The sequence below is a fragment of the Podarcis cretensis genome (genome assembly GCF_951804945.1).
Source record: "Podarcis cretensis genome assembly, chromosome: 5".
Classification (NCBI taxonomy): Eukaryota; Metazoa; Chordata; class Lepidosauria; order Squamata; family Lacertidae; genus Podarcis; species Podarcis cretensis.
The window spans coordinates 9,762,148-9,784,419 of NC_137174.1; the positions used below are offsets into that span (position 1 = coordinate 9,762,148).

Genomic DNA, 22,272 nt, shown 5'->3' on the forward strand with positions numbered 1-22,272 from the left:
TATTTGCACATAATCTTAGCCTGCCAGCAACACACAGAACACATGTATAAATGTGAGGACACCAGTTAGAAGACCGCACTGGCTCCCCTGACAAGCTGCCTCTGCATACCAGGATGTGGGCAGCTGCGAAGTCAGCATGGTGCTCATGCGCTGGCAAGAGCGCTGGGTTGGCTAGCTTGCAGATGACACAACCGTGATTGGGCTCATCTCTGAAAGGGAGGGTGAAACGGACTATAGAGATGAGGTGGAGCGGCTGACAGAGTGGTGCAGAGCTAACAACTTGCTCATAAATACAAAGAAGACAAAGGAGCTTGTGGTGGACTTCAGGAGACAGAAGAGCAATGTCCAGCCACTTTTGATTGATGGGGTCTGTGTGGAGAGGGTAACAACGTTCAGATTCTTGGGTATTGAATTACAAGAGGATCTGTCCTGGAGTGTCAACACAAGGGGGCTTGTGAAGAAGGCGCAGCAGAGACTGTATTTTCTGAGAATCCTAAGGAAAAACCATCTTCCACAGAAACTGCTGCTTGCCTTCTATCACTGTGCCATTGAGAGCGTGCTCACCTATGGCTTATGTGTGTGGTACGGAAGCTGTACTACCCAGGACAGGATGGGGTTGTGCAGAGTTGTGAAGGCAGCAGAGAGCATTGTTGGCTGCTCACTCTCCACCTTAGAGCAGATTTATGCCACAAGGTGCCATAGGAAGGCACTGGACATAGTAAAAGATCCATTGCATCCTGGTCACTGTCTCTTCGAGCTCCTGCCGTCGGGACGGAGATACAGGACGATGAAGACAAGAACGAGCCGTCTCAAGAACAGCTTCTTCTCCAGAGCGATCTCGGCCCTGAATGGGAAACCTGGACTTTGAAAGTCATCTAATCTTCCTTGCTGTATTATATTGTATTGTTTTAATTAGTGTTTTTATAGTTGTTCTGATTTTGTGTGGAGTGCCCTACCTGGGTAGATGGAGCTGCCAAGTAATTTTCGTTGTCCCCGAGAGGGGGCAATGACAATAAAGATTATTATCTTATCTTATTATCTTAAAACACCAGCACATGTATAAATGGCGCTGTGGTCTAAGCCACTGAGCCACTTGGGCTTGCCAATCAGAAGGTCAGTGGTTCGAATCCCCACGATGGGGTGAGCTCCTGTTGCTCTGTCCCAGCTCCTGCCAACCTAGCATTTCGAAAGCACGCCAGTGCAAGTAGATAAATAGGTACCACTGTGACAGGAAGGTAAGTGGCATTTCTGTGTGCTGTGGTTTCCATCACGGTGTCCCGTTGCGCCAGAAGCGGTTTAGTCCTGCTGGCCACATGACCTGGAAAGCTGTCTGTGGACAAACGCCGGCTCCCTTGGCCTGAAAGCTAGATGAGCGCCACAACCCCATAGTCGCCTTTGGCTGGACTTAACCGTCCAGGGGTCCTTTACCTTTTTACCTGCTAGTGCTGCGTGTGAGTGGGTCAGCAAGCAAGGAAAGTGTGTTTAAATGCTGCTATGTGTGTCCGCATAGAAGGCTTACAGAAGGAAAGCGTTCTTCACCCTACAGAAAAGCAAGCAGCCCATGCATGTCCTTCAGTGACAACAGGCAGACCCGCTGCCTCCTCCTTCTCTGCTCTCTTAGCCTATTCCCAGCCCCTTTCTGGCAAAGACAACATGACTCGGCCTTGGCTTTGACTCTGACTCCACTTCTCGAGCGATATTGCCAAAGGAGCGTCTCCACCCCCATCGTCCAGCCCAGACACTGAGGTCCAGCGCCAAAGGCCTTCTGGCAGTTCCCTCCCTGCGAGAAGTGAGGTTACAGGGAACCAGGCAGAGGGCCTTCTCGGTAGTGGAACCCACCCTGTGGAACGCCCTCCCACCAGATGTCAAAGAAATAAACAACTATCTGGCTTTTAGAAAACATCTGAAGGCAGCCCTTTTTAGGGTAGTTTTTAATGTTTGAAGTTTTATTCTGTTTTTAATGTTCTGTTGAAAGCTGCCCAGAGTGGCTGGGGAAACCCAGCCAGATGAGCAGGGTATAAATATAATTATTATTATTATTATTATTATTATTATTATTATTATTATTATTCCAGGACTCTCAGCCAAATTCTTTAGCTTTCCTATTTTCAAGACAGAAGCTTGTTGTTGGCTGCATTTGGGGCTAATTCTCACAAGTTTCTATAGAGACGCTAAGCTTCGTGAAACCAGGCAGAGGGCCTTCTCAGTGGTGGCGCCCGCCCTGTGGAACGCCCTCCCACCAGATGTCAAGGCAATAAGCAACTATGTTTCTTTTAACAGACAACTGAAGGCGGCCCTGTTTAGGGAAGTTTTTAATGTTTGATGCTGTATTGTTTTTAATATTTGGTTGGAACCCGCCAGAGTGGCAAGGGAAACCCAGCCAGATGGGCGGGTATAAATAACAAATTATAATAAATGCCCCTTGCACAGACGTCCCGCTATTAAGGAGGGAATCGGCGGGCAACCTGAATGCCCTCTTCTTCTCTGCACAATGCAGCAATGATGTCCGAGTCCACAACAAAGCAGGTAAGCCACCAAACTCTGTTGCATGAAATTTGCTGGTCACACTAGGAGCTGCCACCATGCCTCCCAAATTATTGCTCCACTGAACAATACGTCTGTGTAACAAGACATGCGACAAACAGAGGACCCCGATTTTGATGCAATTTTGAGAAGGGAGCGGCAGACAACCCCAAAATGAGATCTCCGCCAGAAACCGCAGGAAGCAGGGCTGTGTTTTAAGTGGAACGTAACTGCCATCTAGTGGTGACCTGTACACAACACATAGAATCGTAGATCTGTAGTGCTGGAAGGAAATTTAGGCCAACCCTTGCAATGCAGGAATCACAACAAAAGAATTCCTGTCCATCCAGCTTCTTTTTTATTTTATTTTAATAATAATCCCACTTATCCTGCAGACAAGGGAGCAAAGTATTGAGGTCCTCTTCAGATTTATTGCACGGCAGAAGTGTTTCATGCAGGCAGAGACAAGACTAATAACTTTTTTTCCCGTTTAGGTGGCAGGGTAGAAAATATTGGTGTAGGGAGGGGAAATTAAAAGGAATTAAAATAGGGACTTTAGAGTTTTGGGTTCATAATCCACCTCTGCCTTTTATTCAGGTTTATGCAAAACACTACTAAACCTTAGGTTACGTAAATACAATCCTGGTAACAACACACACAACGTAACAGGCTGTTTTTGACTATGTAACTTCTGTTTCAAACACAATTCAACATACAATAGCTCACAAAGTGTAATTCCATAGACCAGCACATCATGCATATTGGCATATTGGCAATAACCACATTATGGTATGCTTATCTTATGATGTCCCACGTATCGCTGCTTTGAGGATTCTAACGTTCCTTGTATGTAGATATCAGATCAGATGGAAAACTTGAAGATACGGCATGACAAGGATTCCGGGATAATACCTTGTTTTGCCCAACCGGGCTTCATCAACTGTGTATACTCATATTCTTGTATGATCTACGGAATCACACTTCGTAAGATATTGTATGTTGAATTGTGTTTGAAATAGAAGTTACATAGTCAAAAACAGCCTGTTAGGTTGTGTGTTTTATTCAGGTTTGCCATCTCCATTTAGTAAAGCTCTCCTTTTTAAACAGCAATCAGCTAAACACCTCCAAGACAGCATTCACAGCCTAACAACACCCGAGAACATGGTGTTACATTTATTTATGAGGGTTTTGCAGCAGGATCTTTTCACAGGGAAGAGCTCAGGAGCAGCACATTTAGGGGGGTAGAGAATGGTAGAAAAAAGGCGGGTGGGGTGAGCAGGGCAAACTATCCTTCCCAACATGTTTGAAACACCTGTGTACAGTCACTGATCAAAAAAACCTTGGTCCATAGCTGTGTATGATGTCTTTGTTGCAGGAAACATTTATTGCTGTCGGAAACATCAGCATCCGCCTGGCCTTTAATTTGAATTCAGCCTGATCTTTTATTTTTTCTTCCCTTCTCTTCCCTCCCCGTCCCCTTTTATGAAGATCACCCACTCTTGAGACCCCACAGCTAATTCTCCCCTGGCCTCCTCGCTGGCCCAAGTAGGACCAATTCAGCCAGCTAGCCCTGGGGATTATCTAATGCTTATTACCCCTAAATTGATTTTTGAATTTTATTATTATTCGTGTTTTTATACTGTATTTTATGCTGCTTTTATAATTAAGTGTTTTAAATTTGTTGTTAGCCGCCCTGAGCCCGGTTTGAACCAGGAAGGGCGGGGTATAAATAAAATGTTGTTGTTGTTGTTGTTACATCTTAGTAACCCTCCTCTCGAGACAAGTGTGGCGCTGTGGGTTAAACCACAGAGCCTAGGACTTCCCGATCAGAAGTTCGGCGGTTCGAATCCCCGTGACGGGGTGAGCTCACGTTGCTCGGTCCCAGCTCCTGCCAACCTAGCAGTTCAAAAGCACATCAAAGTGCAAGTAGATAAATAGGTACCGCTCCGGCGGGAAGGTAAACGGCGTTTCCGTGCGCTGCTCTGGTTCGCCAGAAGCGGCTTAGTCATGCTGACCACATGACCCGGAAGCTGTACACCGGCTCCCTCGGCCAATAAAGCGAGATGAGCGCCGCAACCCCAGAGTTGGCCACGACTGGACCTAATGGTCAGGGGTCCCTTTACCTTTACCCCTCCTCTCATTGTTGGGAAGTTTTGACTGCTACACGCATGTCAAAGAACAGAGCTTCAAACAACTTCCAATTCACAAAAGTGGGTTGTAAATAGAATCCAAAAAATGTTACATAAATTCTACTTTTTTAAAAAAAAAGAAAGAGTTCAGACAAAAGTGCAAAGCAAAATATCTTTTATTTAATTCAAGGACCAGCTTCCTTCTAATATTGCTGAAAATATTACCTCTTGGGGAACATCGTTCCAAATTCCCTTCCTAGAAGTTCGTCAAGTGCTTTTTGTCATACATTCCTCTTAACCGCAGAAAGACCAAGGCAGTGGTGCAACGACTGGCAATCCAATCCACCACTGCTTCAGGCTACAAAACCATTTCAATCGGAAAAAGTTAACGGAAAGGTTTTGAGAGAAAGAATCATAGTGCCGGTTCACAGAAGGTGCTATGTGCCAACGTTTTCTATGCATGAATGTTCTTATGCCTTCTCGTGCCCTCTGTGTTCCCATGGGAAAAAATGGCACATGGATGGGAAGGTAAACCTGTATTCTCTTAACACACGGCTGCTAAGATCTCCATGACTGGGCAGCTCTAAGAAAGACTACTTTGGCAATCAGGAATAACCTGGTATGTGTAAACTTCTGGCTCACATGTGGATTATTCCATGCAAAGACAGGCAAGCACAAGTCAAAAGGACATTCATTGGCGACACTGGTGTGTGAACCAACTGTAACTCATACAGAAAGTCATTTCTACATGAAGTTCAAAGCAACCGACCAAACAAGCAGTTGCAGGTTTTGGATCAATTCCTGTAAGCCATTTGATTATGTTACTGACTTGCAAGTTAAACTCCTTAGCGAGAGACATTAAATCCTCAAAAGGAATCTCTACATCCAGGTTACAGCACAGAATGCCGTTCCAAGAATTACTGAGCTGGGGGGAAAGAAAAACACGAGACACTGGGAGTTGTCCAGATCCAAAGGATTTCTTGACCTACTGCCTCCTAAAGACCTACCATCCGGTGCTAAATGCCCTTATTATCCCCACTTGAAACATTTCCTACACGTTGGCAGCATGTACAAGCAGAAACTCACAGACATAGCAATGTTATCTGCTAACATTTCTGCCGGCAAAATAAAAACCCCATCTTTTGGGGTGTGTCTGTCTCAGTTGTTTTCGATCTGCTCTAGATCTAGACCTTCACAGTCCAGAGGAAAAATGCCTTCTTCGACGCTCTCACAGTCACTGGTCTCCTCTTCACTTTCACACATAGCAGCCTCTTCCTTTGTGCTGAAGCCGGCTTGCTGTGAGCCACGATGCTTGGTATCATCATCCTCTTCCCGGCTGAAATTGGGAGTATTTATGTTCATAAGGTCATTCGAGTCGCATGGAGATGAGACAATGGTCTTCGTTTGTGCCTCGTCATTGTCATCATCCTCATAATCAAGCGAGCAGAGACTTTTTGAATTTCTTAGAGTCTGTAATTAAAAAGCATGCAATTAAAAATCACAGGGGAACCAAGAGGACAAAAACTTTAAAAAAGAATGGGAAAACATTGTAATTTATTTAGGAGACCACCGTAAGCAGATGAAAACATTAGCAGGATTCTAATCTCACTTGTAACGTAAAAAATACTATGGATAATATGGGTGGATACAAAATATAGATTATGAAATAGTATGCAGTTGAAAATGTTGGGGAAGTCTCGAGATTCAGAGAAATCTTTATATACGGGTATGTATTTGGTATTGTTATCAACTTTTATTTGTAAAATGAAATAAAAATGATTTCAAAAAAAATAAAAATAAAAAGCATGCAATTAAAAATTATAGGGGGTAAACCAAGTGGCATGCTACAGCTATAGTACAAACAAATTTTGAACAATTGTTTCCATCTATGCCAGTTAGCATTTGTTCTTGGTTCAACAAAAATGATCCATCTAGTCGCTGAGGAATAATGTATGCAATATTCTACATTTTAATACAACAGTATGTAACTGTGCTTTGGAAAACAATTCCTTTATAGCTTTACGCTATGTGCAGCAAGTACAGAATTTTTGCCACCCCAACAGAGGAAGCCAACATTGGCTCAGGCAAACATCGTAGGCATGGGAGTGAGGGCTGTCTTTAGCACATGCGCCACCAGGGTGCAAAGATCTGCCCGGCGCCCCCAAATTTAGTAAATTTCGTGTGCACGGCGCAGTTGAGAATGACAAGTGCCGCCATTGTGAATGGTAAATGAGTGCACGACGTCAAAAGTCCTTTAGTGAAACAGTAGGTATACATTTCGGTAATACCTAGGTATATACATATTTGGTGTTTCTAGGTTGATCAAAATTATTTATTACTTCATAACAGGTAGATAGTTAAGAGCTTAGGCGGCTTCAGAGGTGGGCATCTGGCACCCCCCAGAATTCGGCGCCCAGGTGCCCTGCACCCCTTGCGCCCCCGGGTAAAGACGGCCTGATGGGAGTTCATGCAAAGGCTCTGGGTGTATGTTTAATGCCTAATGATGTATCATCTGCTTGCATTGCCACTGCTAATGCATGCATACCTCTATTTGGTCATTAATTGGGCCCTGATGAGATCAAAGGGATACATCTGACCAGAACTGGTAATTTAAGGTCCGTATAGTTAAAGATATGGTTGTCTCAGTAGTGATGCATGGAAGTGAGAGCTGGACCATAAAGAAGGCTGATCGTCGAAGAATTGATGCTTTGTGAATTCTGGTGCTGGAGGAGACTCTTGAGAGTCCCATGGACTGCAAGAAGATCAAACCTCTCCATTCTGAAGGAAATCAGCCCTGAGCGCTCACTGGAAGGACAGATCCTGAAGCTGAGGCTCCAATACTTTGGCCACCTCCTGAGAAGAGAAGACTCCCTGGAAAAGACCCTGATGTTGGGAAAGATGGAGGGCACAAGGAGAAGGGGGCGACAGATGATGAGATGGTTGGACGGTGTTCTTGAAGCTACCAGCATGAGTTTGACCAAACTGCGGGAGGCAGTGGAAGACAGGAATGCCTGGCGTGCTCTGGTCCATGGGGTCACGAAGAGTCGGACACGACTAAACGACTAAACAACAACAATATTTCACAGTGGCAAGGACCCTTTCCTGGTCACACTGGCCACAAACATGGGCTTGGGAATCCCATTTTGCTACTGAACATCCTATTGTCTATAACAGAGAAGTGTTAACGATCCAGTATTTTTTTCTCTCTATGGGTGTCAAGAAATTTTGAAATGTGTTAGTATGAATTGTCTTGGGACCCCAACCTCTTTAGATGAGTGGGCTCATTGTGCAATTTGTGTGTTGTGAAGTCCAGTGACAACATGGCTGCCACAGGTATGTGGCATAACACAAAATTAGAGTCTGTACAGTCATGGTTCCCTCCGTCATAACTGTATTTCCAGGCTAAAAAAGACTTGCCCTATTGAATTTCTGCCTGCCATGCAGCTTTTAAAGGCACAAAAAGTCCAGTCCCCCACCACAACACTAACCCTAAAACAGAGCCAAGGCTACCATCCTGTCCACTTAGTAAGTCCCAGTAAACACAGACAGATTTACTTCTGAGTAGACAGTTACAGCACTGTACTGTGAACTATACAGCTGATTATTAAGGAGTCCCTGGTATCATAGTAATCCCTAGTCTCACATGCCTAAGCCTCTCCACAAGTTTTTAACAATTTTAAAGGATTAATCATTGCTCTTTAGCCTAAATGTAGAGAACAGATTAAGCACATTTCCTACCCTCCAAAGGACAGCTAGAGAAGAAAGCAGGCGATCCACTGGCCAGTCATGCCCTGCAGTGTCTGCCCTCTTTTTTGACCCATGCAAACTCCTCCATTCAAGGAGCCTACCCACCCCCCAAAGCTTAATGGGTAGGCAAACTAAGGCCTGGGGGCCGGATCTGGTCCAATCACCTTCCCACTCCAGCCAGCGGACGGTCCAGGAATCAGCATGTTTTTACATGAGTAGAATGTCTCCTTTTATTTAAAATGCATCTCTGGGTTATTTCTGGGGCATAGGAATTTGTTCATTTATATATATATATGTGTGTGTGTGTGTGTGTGTGTGTGTGTGTGTGTGTGTGTGTGTAGTCTGACCCACCACAAGGTCTGAGGGACACTGGACCGGCCCCCTGCTGAAAGTTTGCTGACTAGAGCAACACTGCCAATCAGACCACCTAGATCTAGCACAAACCCCCAATTTATTTATTTTTAAAAAAACACCACTAGCTACCACTAGCAGTAGCTATTCCTCTGTTTTGAACTGGCGGAAGCTAAGCAGGACCAGCTACAGTTTTAGGGATCCTGAGCAGTGCACCCTCATTCCCCCCCCCCCCATCGCACATGCTCACCGACAATGCTTACTGGGTAGCAAGATGGTCCTGCAGCAGCAGTAAAATGGGAAGCAGCAGCCCCAAAGCCTGACATAGCAACCCTCCAGAGTGAAGAGCACTGTCAGAGAGTTAGCATGGCTGCTTTCTGCAGCTGACCAGCAAGCAGTCCTCTCAACACTAGGCCGCAAAAAGGTTAGAGCCCCCCACTGGGCCCAGTGCAGTCAGCGGACAGCAGCAGGGGACCCTGCTATGACCTCAGCAGTTGCCCCCCTGGGTGCTCATCCTGACCCTGCCTTCAAGGCCAATGGACAACTTTACTCATGAAGGGATGCAGCTACTTGGATTTACATTTTTGCCAGGAGACACCTTGGAGATTGTATCTGAACCCTGTTAAATGATTAGATACAGTGGCTTTTTATGAAAGTTGTTACGCATATGTTTGCATAAACCAATTGGCTTAAGTATGTAATGATAATGATAATGATAATGATAATGATAATGATAATGATGATGATGATGATAAAAATAATAATTCTGTTGTTTGTGCCCTGCCCATCTGGTTGTGTTTCCCCAGCCACTCTGGGCGGCTTCCAGCAAAATATAAAAAATAAAATCTCAGACATTAAAAACCTCCCAGAACAGGACTGCCTTCAGATGTCTTCTAAAAGCTGTGTAATTCTTTATCTCCCTGACATCTGATGGGAGGCCGTTCCACGGGGAGGGTGCCACTGCCAAGGAGGCCCTCTGCCTGGTATTGCTTTCAAGTCTCACTTGAAAAATTAAGATTACTACAACGACAGTTTCTCCAACTCACTGGGTAGATCACTTGGATTTTGAGACAATCGCCTGCCACAAAAGCCAATTCAAAGTTTCAGGGAACAAATCCTGCTTTTTCTTTTTTTTCAACTTTGTGTAATGCCACAGTATTTATCCCCTCCCCAGAAGGTGTAAAAAGGCACTAGATTAACAGAGGAACTAACCTAGCTAAAGAGGACCATCCTATTTGCAGTTGTATAAAGGTAAAGGGACCCCTGACCATTAGGTCCAGTCGTGACCGACTCTGGGGTTGTGGCACTCATCTCGCTTTATTGGCCAAGGGAGCCAGCGTACAGACTCCGGGTCATGTGGCCAGCATGAATAAGCTGCTTATGGCGAACCAGAGCAGTGCACGGAAACGCCATTTACCTTCCTGCCAGAGCGGTACCTATTTATCTACTTGCGCTTTGACGTGCTTTCAAACTGCTAGGTTGGCAGGAGCTGGGACCGAACAACGTGAGCTCACCCCGTCGCAGGGATTCGAACCGCCAACCTTCTGATCGGCAAGTCCTAGGCTCTGTTGTTTAACCCACAGCGCCACCCGCGTCCCTTTTAATAGCTGTATAGCATAGGTTTAAATGCAGACAGACAATCTCACCCGAGTCATTTTTAAAAAGTCTAACGAGGGGCGATTCCATCGGACGTCTTCTTCTCGCCTACGCTTGAGTCTGCTTTTCTTCTCATTCAGGACACAAGGCTGTGAGCGGCATCTCAGTAAACCCTGACGCCGAGTGAGCTCTGGTGTGGAAGTGGGAGTGCTGCTGGCTGAAGACAAGTTATTTCCCGTCCCGGTAATATGTTCCTGTGACAGGGAAAGGCGGCGTCTCGGATTAAAGTCGTAAGACCTTCCGGAATTCCAACGAATACTCGAAGTGGAGCTTCCTTCGCTGCAGTCTACAAAGCCACTGCTAGCAGAGGATGGCCTGGGAACAGGGGAAGTGTTGAGGTTGGCGATTTGGATGACATTATTCCAAGAATGCCCACTGTGGGGCAGGCCGGTGCTTGTGTTTGGCTTTGAAGCGGTGCTCCCGTGGCTATTGCATCGCTGCAAAGTGGTGCTGCCTCCGCTGTTGCACCGCCTCTTCGACACAGGAGTCCAGATCTTTGAGCTGCCAGGTTTCCACGGTGATCGGCACCGAACCAGCTCATCGGGCTCAGAGAGCGACCTGCAGTGGCGTTTGGTGGGGGGCGTCAGCGGGTGCCTGGACTTCTCATTCAGACTGAGTTCACTTATCCACCCCGAGACGAGAGACTGGCCCGGCGATTCTTGCTGCCAGTGTAAATCCACACGGGTCGCGCTCGAACTGAAAGGACACAACGGCAAAGAGCAAACGGGCTTCTTGTTTGGTTCAGTTCTGGCCTGACAGTCCCCATGGGACGAATTCCAAGGGCCTTCTGCTGCTGAGCGGAAATGGGGGTGAAAAAGAAAAGAAAAAGTTTGCCATCAAGTCAGCAGTATTATTAATTTTATGCCACAAAGCAAGGGGAGGGAGGGAGGGAGGGAAAGGACAGACATTCCACTACTCTTTTATTTTCTTCGAACAATGCTAATAAACATTCCCACGAGGTGCCTTCAAAAAGCAAGGTAACAGAGCTTGTGAAACATAAACCCATTGTTCTATAGCACATCACCTGACTTACACCAGGAGGCATTTCATCTGCATACTATAGTAAAATACTTAATTCTTCACAGCAGTTTAAATTTAAGGTTTTATTTCAACATTCTTTCTCAGAATGCCTCACGGTACATTCATCTCTCATATTCATGAAAATATACATGAAAAACAATGGGTTTCACAAAGCTTAGCGTCTCTATAGAAACTTGTGAAAATTGGCCCAAAATGCAGCCAACAGCAAGCTTCTGTCTTGAAAATAGGAAAGCTAAAGAATTTGGCTGAGAGTCCTGGAATAATAATAATAAAATAATAATAATAATAATAATAATAATAATAATAATTTTATTATTATTTATTCCCTGCCCATCTGGCTGGGTTTCCCCAGCCACTCTGGGCAGCTCTCAATAGAACATTAAAAACAGAATAAAACTTCAAACATTAAAAACTTCCCTAAACAGGGCTACCTTCCGATGTCTTCTAAAAGCCAGATAGTTGTTTTTTCCCTTGACATCTGATGGGAGGGTGTTCCACAGGGCAGGCGCCACCACCGAGAAGGCCCTCTGCCTGGTTCCCTGTAACCTCACTTCTCGCAGGGAGGGAACCGCTAGAAGGCCCTCAGAGCTGGACCACAGTGTCTGGGCTGGACGATGGGGGTGGAGATGCTCCTTCAGGCATGCAGGGCCGAGGCCTTCCGCACCCCTCCAAGCCTGGGAGGCAGGGTGTGGATGGACTCCAGCTACAAAGTGGAGGCTGCTGAACGGACACTTGGGTTGCTGTGCTGTTTGGGGGATTTTGTGGGGGGAAGAGTCGTTGCTGTTGGTTTTTTGTATCTTTATTTTAGTTCAAAACTAAAATATTTTAGTTTCCTCATATCATTCATATGGAAATTGTTCAGTTTAGTTTTGTATTTTTAAATGTTTAATTTATGGTTATTGACTACTTTTGTTATGTTGTAGCAGTGTATTTTTTTTCATGTTGTAAGCTTCCTTGAGCATGGTGTGAACTATGGAAAAGCGGCACACAAATAAAATAATGTGTATGTTAATGAAACACACAACAAATAGGTAATTACCGTATTTTTCGCACCATAGGACGCACCGGACAATAGGACGCACCTTGTTTTAGAGGGGGGAGAACAAGAAAAAAAAATCTCCCCCTCTCTGCCCAGCGCCCCTTCAGCGAAGCGGCAGGAGGTGCTGCGCAGAGAGGGGGAGAATTTTCCCCCTCTTGTTTTCCCGCTCTAAAAGGTGCCATTTAAGGTGCGTTCAGGCGGCTACCTTGGAAGCCTGGAGAGCGAGAGGGGTCAGTGTGCACCGACCCCTCTCACTCTCCAGGCTTCAGGTTCCTTTCGATCTGCTCTTTGGGGCTGACGGGGGAAGCCCACCACCAGCCCCAAAGAGCAGGTCAGGGAGCAGCGGAAAGGCGCAGCGGAGAGGCTGCTGCCATAGTTGCACGTCACTTCTCCAGCTGGGAGAGAGTAAGTGGGGCTTCTTTAGCCCCACGCGGCTCTCCCAGCTAGAGAGGTGGCGCGCGGCTATAGAGGCTCCTGCCATAGCCAGGAGAGGGTCGCGGGGGGGGGGGGCGCTGCTTTAGCCCCGGGTGCGCTCTCCCAGCTGGAGAGGTGACACGCGGCTATAGAGGCTCCTGCCATAGCCGCGCGTCACCTCTCCAGCCAGGAGAGGGTCGCGGGGTGCTTCTATAGCCCCGCGCGCGCTCTCCCAGCTGGAGAGGTGACGCGCGACTATAGAGGCTCCTGCCATAGCCGCGCATCACCTCTCCAGCCGGGAGAGGGTCGCGGGGCTATGGCGTCTTCGCTCCATAGGACGCACACACATTTCCCCTTCATTTTTGCAGGGGAAAAAGTGCGTCCTATAGAGCGAAAAATACGGTAAACAACTAAAAGCAAGTGAGACCGGCTACAAAATGTTGCAGAACAGAAGCTCCTACTCAAAATATTGCCTCCTCACACCCACCCCTGGTTTTCACATTTCCCTTCGGTCACCAAGCATTCTGTGCCCAAACAACATCTTGCTCAATGCTATTTCTTTTTTTTTTTTTTTTTTTTTTTAAGTACTTTTTATTCAAGTTTTGAAAATACACATGTCTATACAAATATACACTATACAGATCATCATATCACCCAACTTACAAGCATACATATAGATATACAAAAGCATACATGTAGATATACAAGCATACATGTAGATATACAAAAAAGAAAGAAAGAAAAAAAAGAAGAAAAAAAAGAAAGGAAAAAACAAAAAACAAAAAACCTTTGGACTTTAGTTAGTCCTGGACTTCCCTCCACCCTATTGGTAAGTATCAAATAATCCTACATTCACGTATTTTCTCTTAAATTTAAATATTAGTTATTCTCTGTTAGAGTTAATCGAAGCCCACCAGTGTCATCTACAATTTATTTTCAGTATATTTCCAGTATTTACTCCAATTTTTATGACATATTTGCTCATCTTGGTCTCGTATTCTAGCCGTTAGTCTAGCAAGTTCGGCGTATTCCACCATTTTAACTTGCCAGTCACTTATATTAGGTATAATTTCCGTTTTCCAGTTTTGTGCCAGCATGATTCTTGCGGCTGTGGTGGCGTAGAGGAATATATTCTTATCTTCTTTTTTAATCTCTTTACCCAGCATTCCTAGCAGAAAGGCTTCAGGTTTTTTGGGAAAAGTATATTTAAGAATTTTTTTAAGTTCATTATATATTAGTTCCCAAAAATTTTTCACTTTGTTACATAGCCACCACATGTGGTAGAAATCGCCTTCTGCTTCCCCACATTTCCAACATCGTTTGTTCTTTAACCTATAAATCTTAGCTAATTTCACCGGTGTATGATACCACCTATATATCATCTTCCACATATTTTCCCTCAATGCCATACACGCCGTAAACTTTATATTATTATTCCATAATTCTAACCACCTTTCAAAATCGATGTTATAGCCCACATCTATCGCCCACTTTGTCATTGCCTCCTTCACCTCCTCATCTTTAGTGTACCACTCCAGTAGTATGTCATATATCCTGGACAGTGCTTTACTCTTTCCCTGTATTACCTCCACATTAAACCTAGATTTTTTATCTTCAAATCCTAATTTCTTTTTATCTTCAGTTAGCAGACCATTCACCTGGTAATATTGTAACCAACTTGTAAAAAGAGATTTTATCTCCTCATAAGGTCTAAGTTTCAAGCCGTGTTCCGATTTAGTTATAAGTTCTTCATAAGTGGCATTCTTCTCTTCCATATTAGTTTTCTTAATAGTCAACACCTCTATTGGAGAGATCCACCAAGGGGTTTTCCTTTCCAAGAGATTTTTGTTCCTCTCCCATACCTGGAATATTGGACCCCTAAAAATATGGTTTAGGAAGCCCCTGTGTGCCTTCACCTTTCCGTACCACAGGTACGAGTGCCACCCGAACCTATTATCGAAGCCCTCCAGATCTAATAATTCTCTATTTTCCAATCTTATCCAATCTTTTAGCCACAATAAACATGCCGCTTCATAGTATAAACTCAAATCTGGTAGGGAAAAGCCCCCTCTTTCCTTTTTATCTACTAATATTTTCATTTTAATTCGTGGTCTTTTTCCCTGCCAGATGTATTTCGCCAAGGTTCTCTGCCATTCTTGGCATTGCTTTAGACCTTTGAGCACCGGGATAGTTTGAAATAGGAACAACATTCTGGGTAGAACATTCATTTTTACAACTGCTATCCTTCCTAAGAAGGATAGTCTCATTCTGTCCCAAATTTCCAAATCTCTCTTAATATTTTTCCAGGTGACCTCGTAATTATCTTTAAATAGGTTAATATTTTTAGCCGTAATCCATACCCCTAGGTATTTTACCTTTTTTACCGTCATTATTCCCACCCTTTGCTCTAGTTCTACCGTTTCTTCCTTGGTTAGATTTTTGACCAACATCTTAGTTTTATTCTTATTAACCTTAAGTCCTGATACGGTGCCAAATTCTTCAAATTTTTGTAGAGCTTCTTTTACACTATGCTTTGGGTCTTGAAGAGTTAGTACAATATCATCGGCGAAGGCTTTGATTTTATATTCATTCAATCCTACCTTAATTCCTTTAACTTCTGTTGTTTCCCTCAGTCTTTTATTAAATATTTCCAGTACTGTTATAAATAGTAGGGGAGATAAAGGACAGCCTTGTCTAGTTCCTTTGTGTATCTCAAAAAATTCTGATGTTGTATTATTTATTACAAGTTTTGCCTTTTGTTCGTAGTAAATAGCTTCTATACCTTTTCTAAATCTTTCTCCCATCCCCATCGCTGTCAGACTTTTCTTCAGGAAGTCCCATGAAACATTATCGAATGCCTTTTCGGCATCTATGAATACCAGGGCGCCCTGAACATCTATTCTGGTATCTAAGTATTCAATAATGTCTATTACGTTTCTTACGTTATCCCTCAGTTGTCTCCCTGGAAGGAAGCCCGTTTGATCTTTGTGAATTCTGTTGTTCAAGACCTTTTTTAATCTTTCTGCCATCACATCTGCGAACAGCTTATAATCGTTATTTAATAACGAAATCGGTCTGTAGTTCTTTACTTCTAAAGCATCTACATCTTTTTTAGGAATTAATGTAATATATGCTTCCTTCCAGGAGTTGGGGATTTTCCCCTCTTTTAAAATATTGTTCATCACTTCACACAATATTGGGGATATTTGTTCATTTAATGTTTTGTAATATTTGGCTGGTAGGCCATCCGGCCCCGGTGCTTTCCCGATTTTCATCTTTTTTATGGCCTTTTTAATCTCTTCTTGTGTAATCGTCTGGTCTAAGAGCTCTTTTTCTTCCTTTGCGATTTGTGGTAGATGTTGTTTTTGGAGAAAGTTATTTATTTCGTCGTCCGTTTCCTTTCCTCTTTTATATAAATTCTTGTAGTAGTTCTGGAATATCTTTTTTATTTCTTTTGGTTGCTCTACGATTCTATCTCCATCCTTTATTTCTTCGTTATATTTAGAATATGATCTCAAAGACAGCCCAAAATCTTAGAACTTACCACTGATTTCAAATGGAAGCAGGCTATGACTTTCATTCTGCTTCTCAGATGAGTACTGAAATAAGAGAAAGATAAATACTGTACAATTCTCCAAGTGAAGTTGTCAGTTGGTTAGTGGTTTCCCCCATTTTGAAATAAAACAGCAAAGCAGCAATGCCTATCAAGGCTAAGCTATATGCATGTATATTTTACTCAGAAGCACGTTCCACTGAGTTCAATAAGGCTTACTCCCAAATATACATACTTAAATACTTATAGTCCTTCCCTTCATAAGTCACACTGTTAGAAATCCACCTAAGGCTTTTGAATTGAATATTCCGCTTCACAAATAGACATCTAGACATCCGATAATAAATATCTGATGCAAAATGATAACCCTGTCAAATCACTTTGTAACTGTGATTAAAACATTCAATTAAAATGGATTAAAGCAGAACAAAAAAACTGCCCACTAAGTCCAACAAGATCGTTTAAATTCAAAAGAGAGCCTCTCAATAAGGGTGAAGTAATTCGAAGAAAGCTGAAAAGGAGGCGCGATAGGACTGTCAAGCGCATTATTTGTGCAGGTGCAAGGAAACACCAATGTGCAGAAAATTCACACAAAGGGATAGAGGGGCCTCCTGGGGGCATCACCCTCAAATTATGGATTCAAATTCAAGTTCCTTTCAGAAGAATTGCAAGATCTACCCATTTGTGTTCACCTTTGGGGTTTAGGGTTAAGCTGGGAAAGGTTAAGGGGAAATTGAGCAATCCTTTCTGTACAGCTGGGCAGGGGGACGTTATATGCTGTGGTCTAAACCACTGAGCCTAGGCTTGCTGATCGAAAGGTCGCGGTTCGAATCCCCATGACGGAATGAGCTCCCATTGCTCGGTCCCAGCTCCTGCCAACCTAGCAGTTTGAAAGCACGTCAAAGTGCAAGTAGATAAATAGGTAGGGAACGTAAACGGTGTTTCCGTGCGCTGCTCTGGTTTTGCCAAAAGCGGCTTACGTCATGCTGGCCACATGACCCAGAAAAACTGTCTGCGGACAAACGTTGGCTCCCTTGGCCTGTAAAGCGAGATAAGCGCCGCAACCCCAGAGTCGTTTGCGACTGGACTTAACTATCAGGGGTCCTTTACCTTTTTATGTACCTGCTAAAGCAGATCAAGGCATTTTGGAAGTTTATGGCATTGCCAACTTTTTGGGAAAAACTGACCAGGGCTCTGTTCAAACCCTGCACCTCTATCATGCAGCATGGCTTTTCTGGAGGGGCAGAGAGGAAATCCTCTCTTTTGGAGCAACCAAAGCTGATTGCTGCTGCCTCCATAGTAAAAGGGGGAAAGCCTACTCCCAAAGCAATGTGGAGCACCCATCACGAATAAGGGAAAACTGCCATGCCTCCACCTGAATGCAATTCATACGCTCGGGAATATTTCCCTCCCCTAAGATGCACACTCTATGATAATGCACAAGGATATTCTTACCAGATTAATATTGAATGTTTTACATGCCAGGTCATCCAAAGTCTGATTTTGCAGCTTTTCTGTTATTAGCGTTACCATGGTCTCTTGCTGCTTACACTTTTGAGTGCTGGAGGCACATGCACCTTCTTCCAGTATTAGCCAACCACTTCTGGGTATGGGCACTTCAGAAGTTTTGCCTTCATCTTCTAGATGGGTACAGTTCCTCAGTGCATTGTGTACATTTCTAAAAAAAAAACAAGTAACAAATAGTTAGCTTAAGCACGATTGGATAACTACATGAAGTTTTCTGCAGCTGCATCAGATATTCAAAGCTCAAGACAAAGATACATTCCAACAGATCTGCATGCTACAAAAAAATTTTATCTGCTCTAGTAGAACCCAAATCAGGAAGATTAACTGGAAATGACTCCCATTCAGGCTTGGTCACAGTTTAAGAGCAGAAACACACCTAATGGCTGCCACTAAGATAGCATCACAAAAGGGTCTACTCACAATGATGTGCACAGAAGACTTTCCACTCCTACAGTTTTCTATGGGAAAATATATACATTTCTAAAAAGGTTTCATAAAAATTAGTAACTTAATGAACAGATGCAGTACCAAGGCAAACTAGGCCAGGACTGGAGAACTGGATTTGGGCAGCAGGCCAGATCCTTATTTTCCCTAGGACTCCCCATGGACCAAGAGACTCATTGTTTGCCGATGTGGTTTGAAATCAAAGTATGCCAGAAAGCACACAGTCCTGTGCTTTGCAAGTCCCAGCAATCAGTTGATCATCTTTGTCCAGTGCTTAGCATGCTCACCCTTTTAGCAATGTTGTGTCTTTACCTCCCCACAACTGAAAACATAAATACAGTATGAGGTGCCGGGCAGGCGGTCATATCTTGGCTGAAATGGCCTGGAGGATCAATGTAGGTTTGAAGCTTAAAATTGCACATTTCTGAACTAGGCAGTTTCATAGTTTTAATTAACTTTTCCCAGGCATGCATGTATCTGAAGAAGTGTGCATGCACACAAAAGCTTATATCCAGAACAAACGTAGTTGGTCTCTAAGGTGCTACTGGACATTTAAAAAAAAAAAAAAATTCCCCAGGCAACTATCTCTGAGAAGTGTGACATTTCTGTCATGCACAACCATTTGGCCATGCTAAAATCAGTAAGTTAATATTTTTCAGATAATTTGAACACACCCTATTGAACTGCATACTTTCTCTGAATAAAAAGAGGTAGAAAACAACCCTTCAACCCTCTTCACTCTCATTTTAACACAGTCTCATTTCTCTTGGGAATTTGTGGCCCCTTTTTACCGGGACATCATTGATATATGATAGCCAACAACAAATATCTAAAGAGTTGTCATGTGTAAGATGGAGTAAGTTCTCTCCTGCTCTGTATCAATGGGTTCAAGTTACAAGAAGGGAGATTCTGACCAAACAGGAAGAACTTTCTGACAGTAAGAGCTGTTTGAAAGTGGATCAAACTCCCATGAGAAATGGTGGACTCTCTTTCCTTGGAGGCTTCTAAGCAAAGGTTGGATAGGCGTCTGTCATGTATGATCTAGCTGAGATTCCTGCATCACAGGGGATCTACGATTCTATGATGTTGGGAGCTCCTGGAGAAGATGTGATCTAGATTCAAGTTAGGAAATTGCACCAGAATGGCTTCATATTTCTTATGGAATATGGCACATCTGATAATTTGCACCACTGCTTTCTTACATGGGATCATTAGCTGAAAAGCAATGGTAACTGATAAGCATCTTTTGCCTGCATGTTTTATGACGGATCACATATTACAATTAACTTTTCTCTGAACTCTCACAAGCTGCGCAAGTAAAAAACGGATAAGAGTTCTGTGGAACTGAAGCAGTATTGGTCCAATTAAATATCACCGGACAAATAAAACACCTAAAGGTCTCCAACCATTTGCCTCAGAAACAATAATAACTACTATCATTATCATACATTATAATAATTATCATTTATTATAACTATTATCATCACCATTTATAAAAATTTGTATACCACCCTTCATCCATAGATCTCAGGGTGGCTCACAACATAAAAGTGCAAGATAAAAAACACAAATACACAATAATCATAAGAACAAAAATGAACCAATAAAAGTATCATTTCCGCTGTTGTTTGGATCAGGCTGAAGCAGAAGTTAGTAAATACGCACAATGATGTATAATTTGCCTAAAGGAAATGCCTTCCAGTTTGGTTTGAAATGTGAAAGAAACAGCTTTTCATTTTTACGGAAGTGTTGCTTTACTTTTTAGATAAGCCATGGGAGGCGGGGACAGGGTCCCTGGACGCTGTTGGACTACAACTCCCATCATTCCTGACTGCCGGCTTTGCTGACTAGGGATGGTGGGAGTTATAGTCCAACAAGATATAGGAACGCGGCCCCCCCACACACACACCTCGACGTTGAGAAAGGCTACTTTAGATCAGTGTTTCCCAACCTTGTGCCTCCAGCTGTTTTTGAACTACAACTCCCATCATCCCTGACTAGCAAGACCAGTGGCAAGGGATGATGGGAATTGTAGTCCAAAAACAGCTGGAGGCACAAGGTTGGGAATTTCGCCCCCCCCCCCCCCCCGCCCGCAAAGCATCGGATTTTACTCTAGGTACCAAAGGCAACCCGTGAAGAGTTTACAGCACGCCTCCCCCGCCCCTCACAAACACCCCCCAAAAAAACTCCTCACATTGAATAACATTGGGCCCCCAACCCACGCCCCTCACAAACACCAGCACATTGAATAACATTGGGCGCCCCACCCCCCAAAAAGCCAATTATTTACAACGCTACTAAACTGCACGCGCGTGTCCTGAGGCGCGGGGCGAAGGAGCGGGGCCCGTTCCTCTTCCGGCCCAGCCTCGACGCGTGTCCCCCGTTTCCCACGTTACTTCGGCTCACGCGTCACAAACAAGGAAAGGCGCAGCTTACCCTCTGCGCAAGCGGCAGAGCACCTCACGGGCCCCGTTATGGGACTCTCGGCGGCGGCCGCTTACGAGCCCCTCACCAGAGCGCAGCTCCAGCCGCCGCCGCCGCCGCTGCCAAGCAGCTGAGTGGAGCTCCGCGTTGACCGAGGAACAAAACACAGCAAGCCCCGCCCCTCGGAGCCGGCCGGCCGCTTCCCATTGGCCGGCTTCGCCGCCTCCGCCGCGCGCTGACCTCTCACCCCGTCGCCTTGAGCGGCGGGAGCCAGGCTCTGGCTCCGCCCACCGCCCGCGACCTGCGGGCAACTGCCGGCCTGCCCCGCCCACTGGGCCCTTCAAGAGCAGGCACTGCGCATGCTCGAGCCAGAGGCGGCGATGCCCGGCCTTTTACGGGTTTTCCTTTCCTTCTTTCCCGGATGGGAGAGGGGGGGGGGAGGTGGGAGCCAATTAAGTAAAGTAGATAAACTGGCTTTCCCACTATTGCAGCCCTTTTCTGTTTAATGTTGTAAACCACCCAAGGATCCTCTGAAGGGTGGTATAGATATTTAATAAATAATAGTAATAATTTTGTGGCCCAATTGTATAGCAAGAATCTTGGGAACTCAGGGGTCATCTAATTGAAGGTATCCTGCACTACACTGGAAAAGGGATTTTAAGTGAAATCTGCCTAGAGCTTGTAGGACACCTTAACTAGGAAACGACACGGGTGGCGCTGTGGGTTAAACCACAGAGCCTAGGGCTTGCTGATCAGAAGGTTGACGGTTCGAATCCCCGCGACAGGGTGAGCTCCCGTTGCTCGGTCCCTGCTCCTGCCAACCTAGCAGTTTGAAAGCACGTCAAAGTGCAAGTAAATAGGTACCACTCCGGCGGGAAGGTAAATGGCGTTTCCATGCGCTGCTCTGGTTCACCAGAAGCGGCTTAGTCATGATGGCCACATGACCCGGAAGCTGTGCGCCGGCTCCCTCGGCCAATAAAGCCGCAACCCCAGAGTCAGTCACAACTGGACCTAATGGTCAGGGGTCCCTTTACCTTTAACTAGCAAACAGAAGATTAGGCAAATTCATGGTAATCAATGGAGACTAGCCACTTGGAGGTAGTATGCATGGAATGCCAGTTGCTGAGTAACAAGTGTGCACAGTGAAGACAGGAGTGCCTGGAGTGCTCTGGTCCATGGGCTCACGAAGTCAGACACGGCTAAACGACAAGTGTGCAGAGTGCAATTTCCCTCACACACTGCTTGCAAGACCAATGTGCCTTATGTTCTGGAAAGTGAAATTAGCTCCTTTCCAAAGTGAAACAATTTGTTCTTTCAGATGGAATAAAAGTCCTATTGGGTGGCAGAGTAAAACAACAAACTGCCTCTCCCAGTTGTTCTGAAACTACTTTGAAAGAGGGAAAACAATTTCAAAAAGCCAGGAA

General features: G+C 44.6%; 1 protein-coding gene and 1 long non-coding RNA gene across 3 annotated transcripts in view; one reads left to right on the plus strand and one right to left on the minus strand.

Annotated features, from left to right (window-relative positions):
• Positions 1-22,272, plus strand: part of LOC307215835 — a 247,706-nt gene that overhangs the window by 209,431 nt on the left and 16,003 nt on the right. The window lies entirely within an intron of this gene.
• FAM53A (family with sequence similarity 53 member A) lies at positions 4,811-18,042 on the minus strand. 2 transcript variants are annotated; one of them, XM_079975367.1, is made up of 4 exons: positions 17,909-18,042; positions 16,445-16,499; positions 10,397-11,196; positions 4,811-6,122 (listed from the first exon to the last, which is right to left on the minus strand). In XM_079975367.1, the coding sequence occupies exons 1-4, from the start codon at positions 17,984-17,986 to the stop codon at positions 5,811-5,813; spliced, it is 1,245 nt and encodes a 414-aa protein (XP_079831493.1). In that variant the 5' UTR covers positions 17,987-18,042; the 3' UTR covers positions 4,811-5,810. The 2 variants fall into 2 exon arrangements, with proteins under 2 accessions (XP_079831493.1, XP_079831492.1); XM_079975366.1 differs by having other exon boundaries at positions 10,397-11,199.

Coding starts and splice junctions, on each gene's coding strand:
- FAM53A (XM_079975366.1), bottom strand. CDS start 17,986: ATGGTAACGCTAATAACAGAAAAGCTGCAAAATCAGACTTTGGATGAC. Junction 16,500..17,908: donor AAACATTCAATATTAATCTG/GTAAGAATATCC, acceptor CTCTTATTTCAG/TACTCATCTGAGAAGCAGAA. Junction 6,123..10,396: donor ACTTTTTAAAAATGACTCGG/GTGAGATTGTCT, acceptor TTTTAATTACAG/ACTCTAAGAAATTCAAAAAG.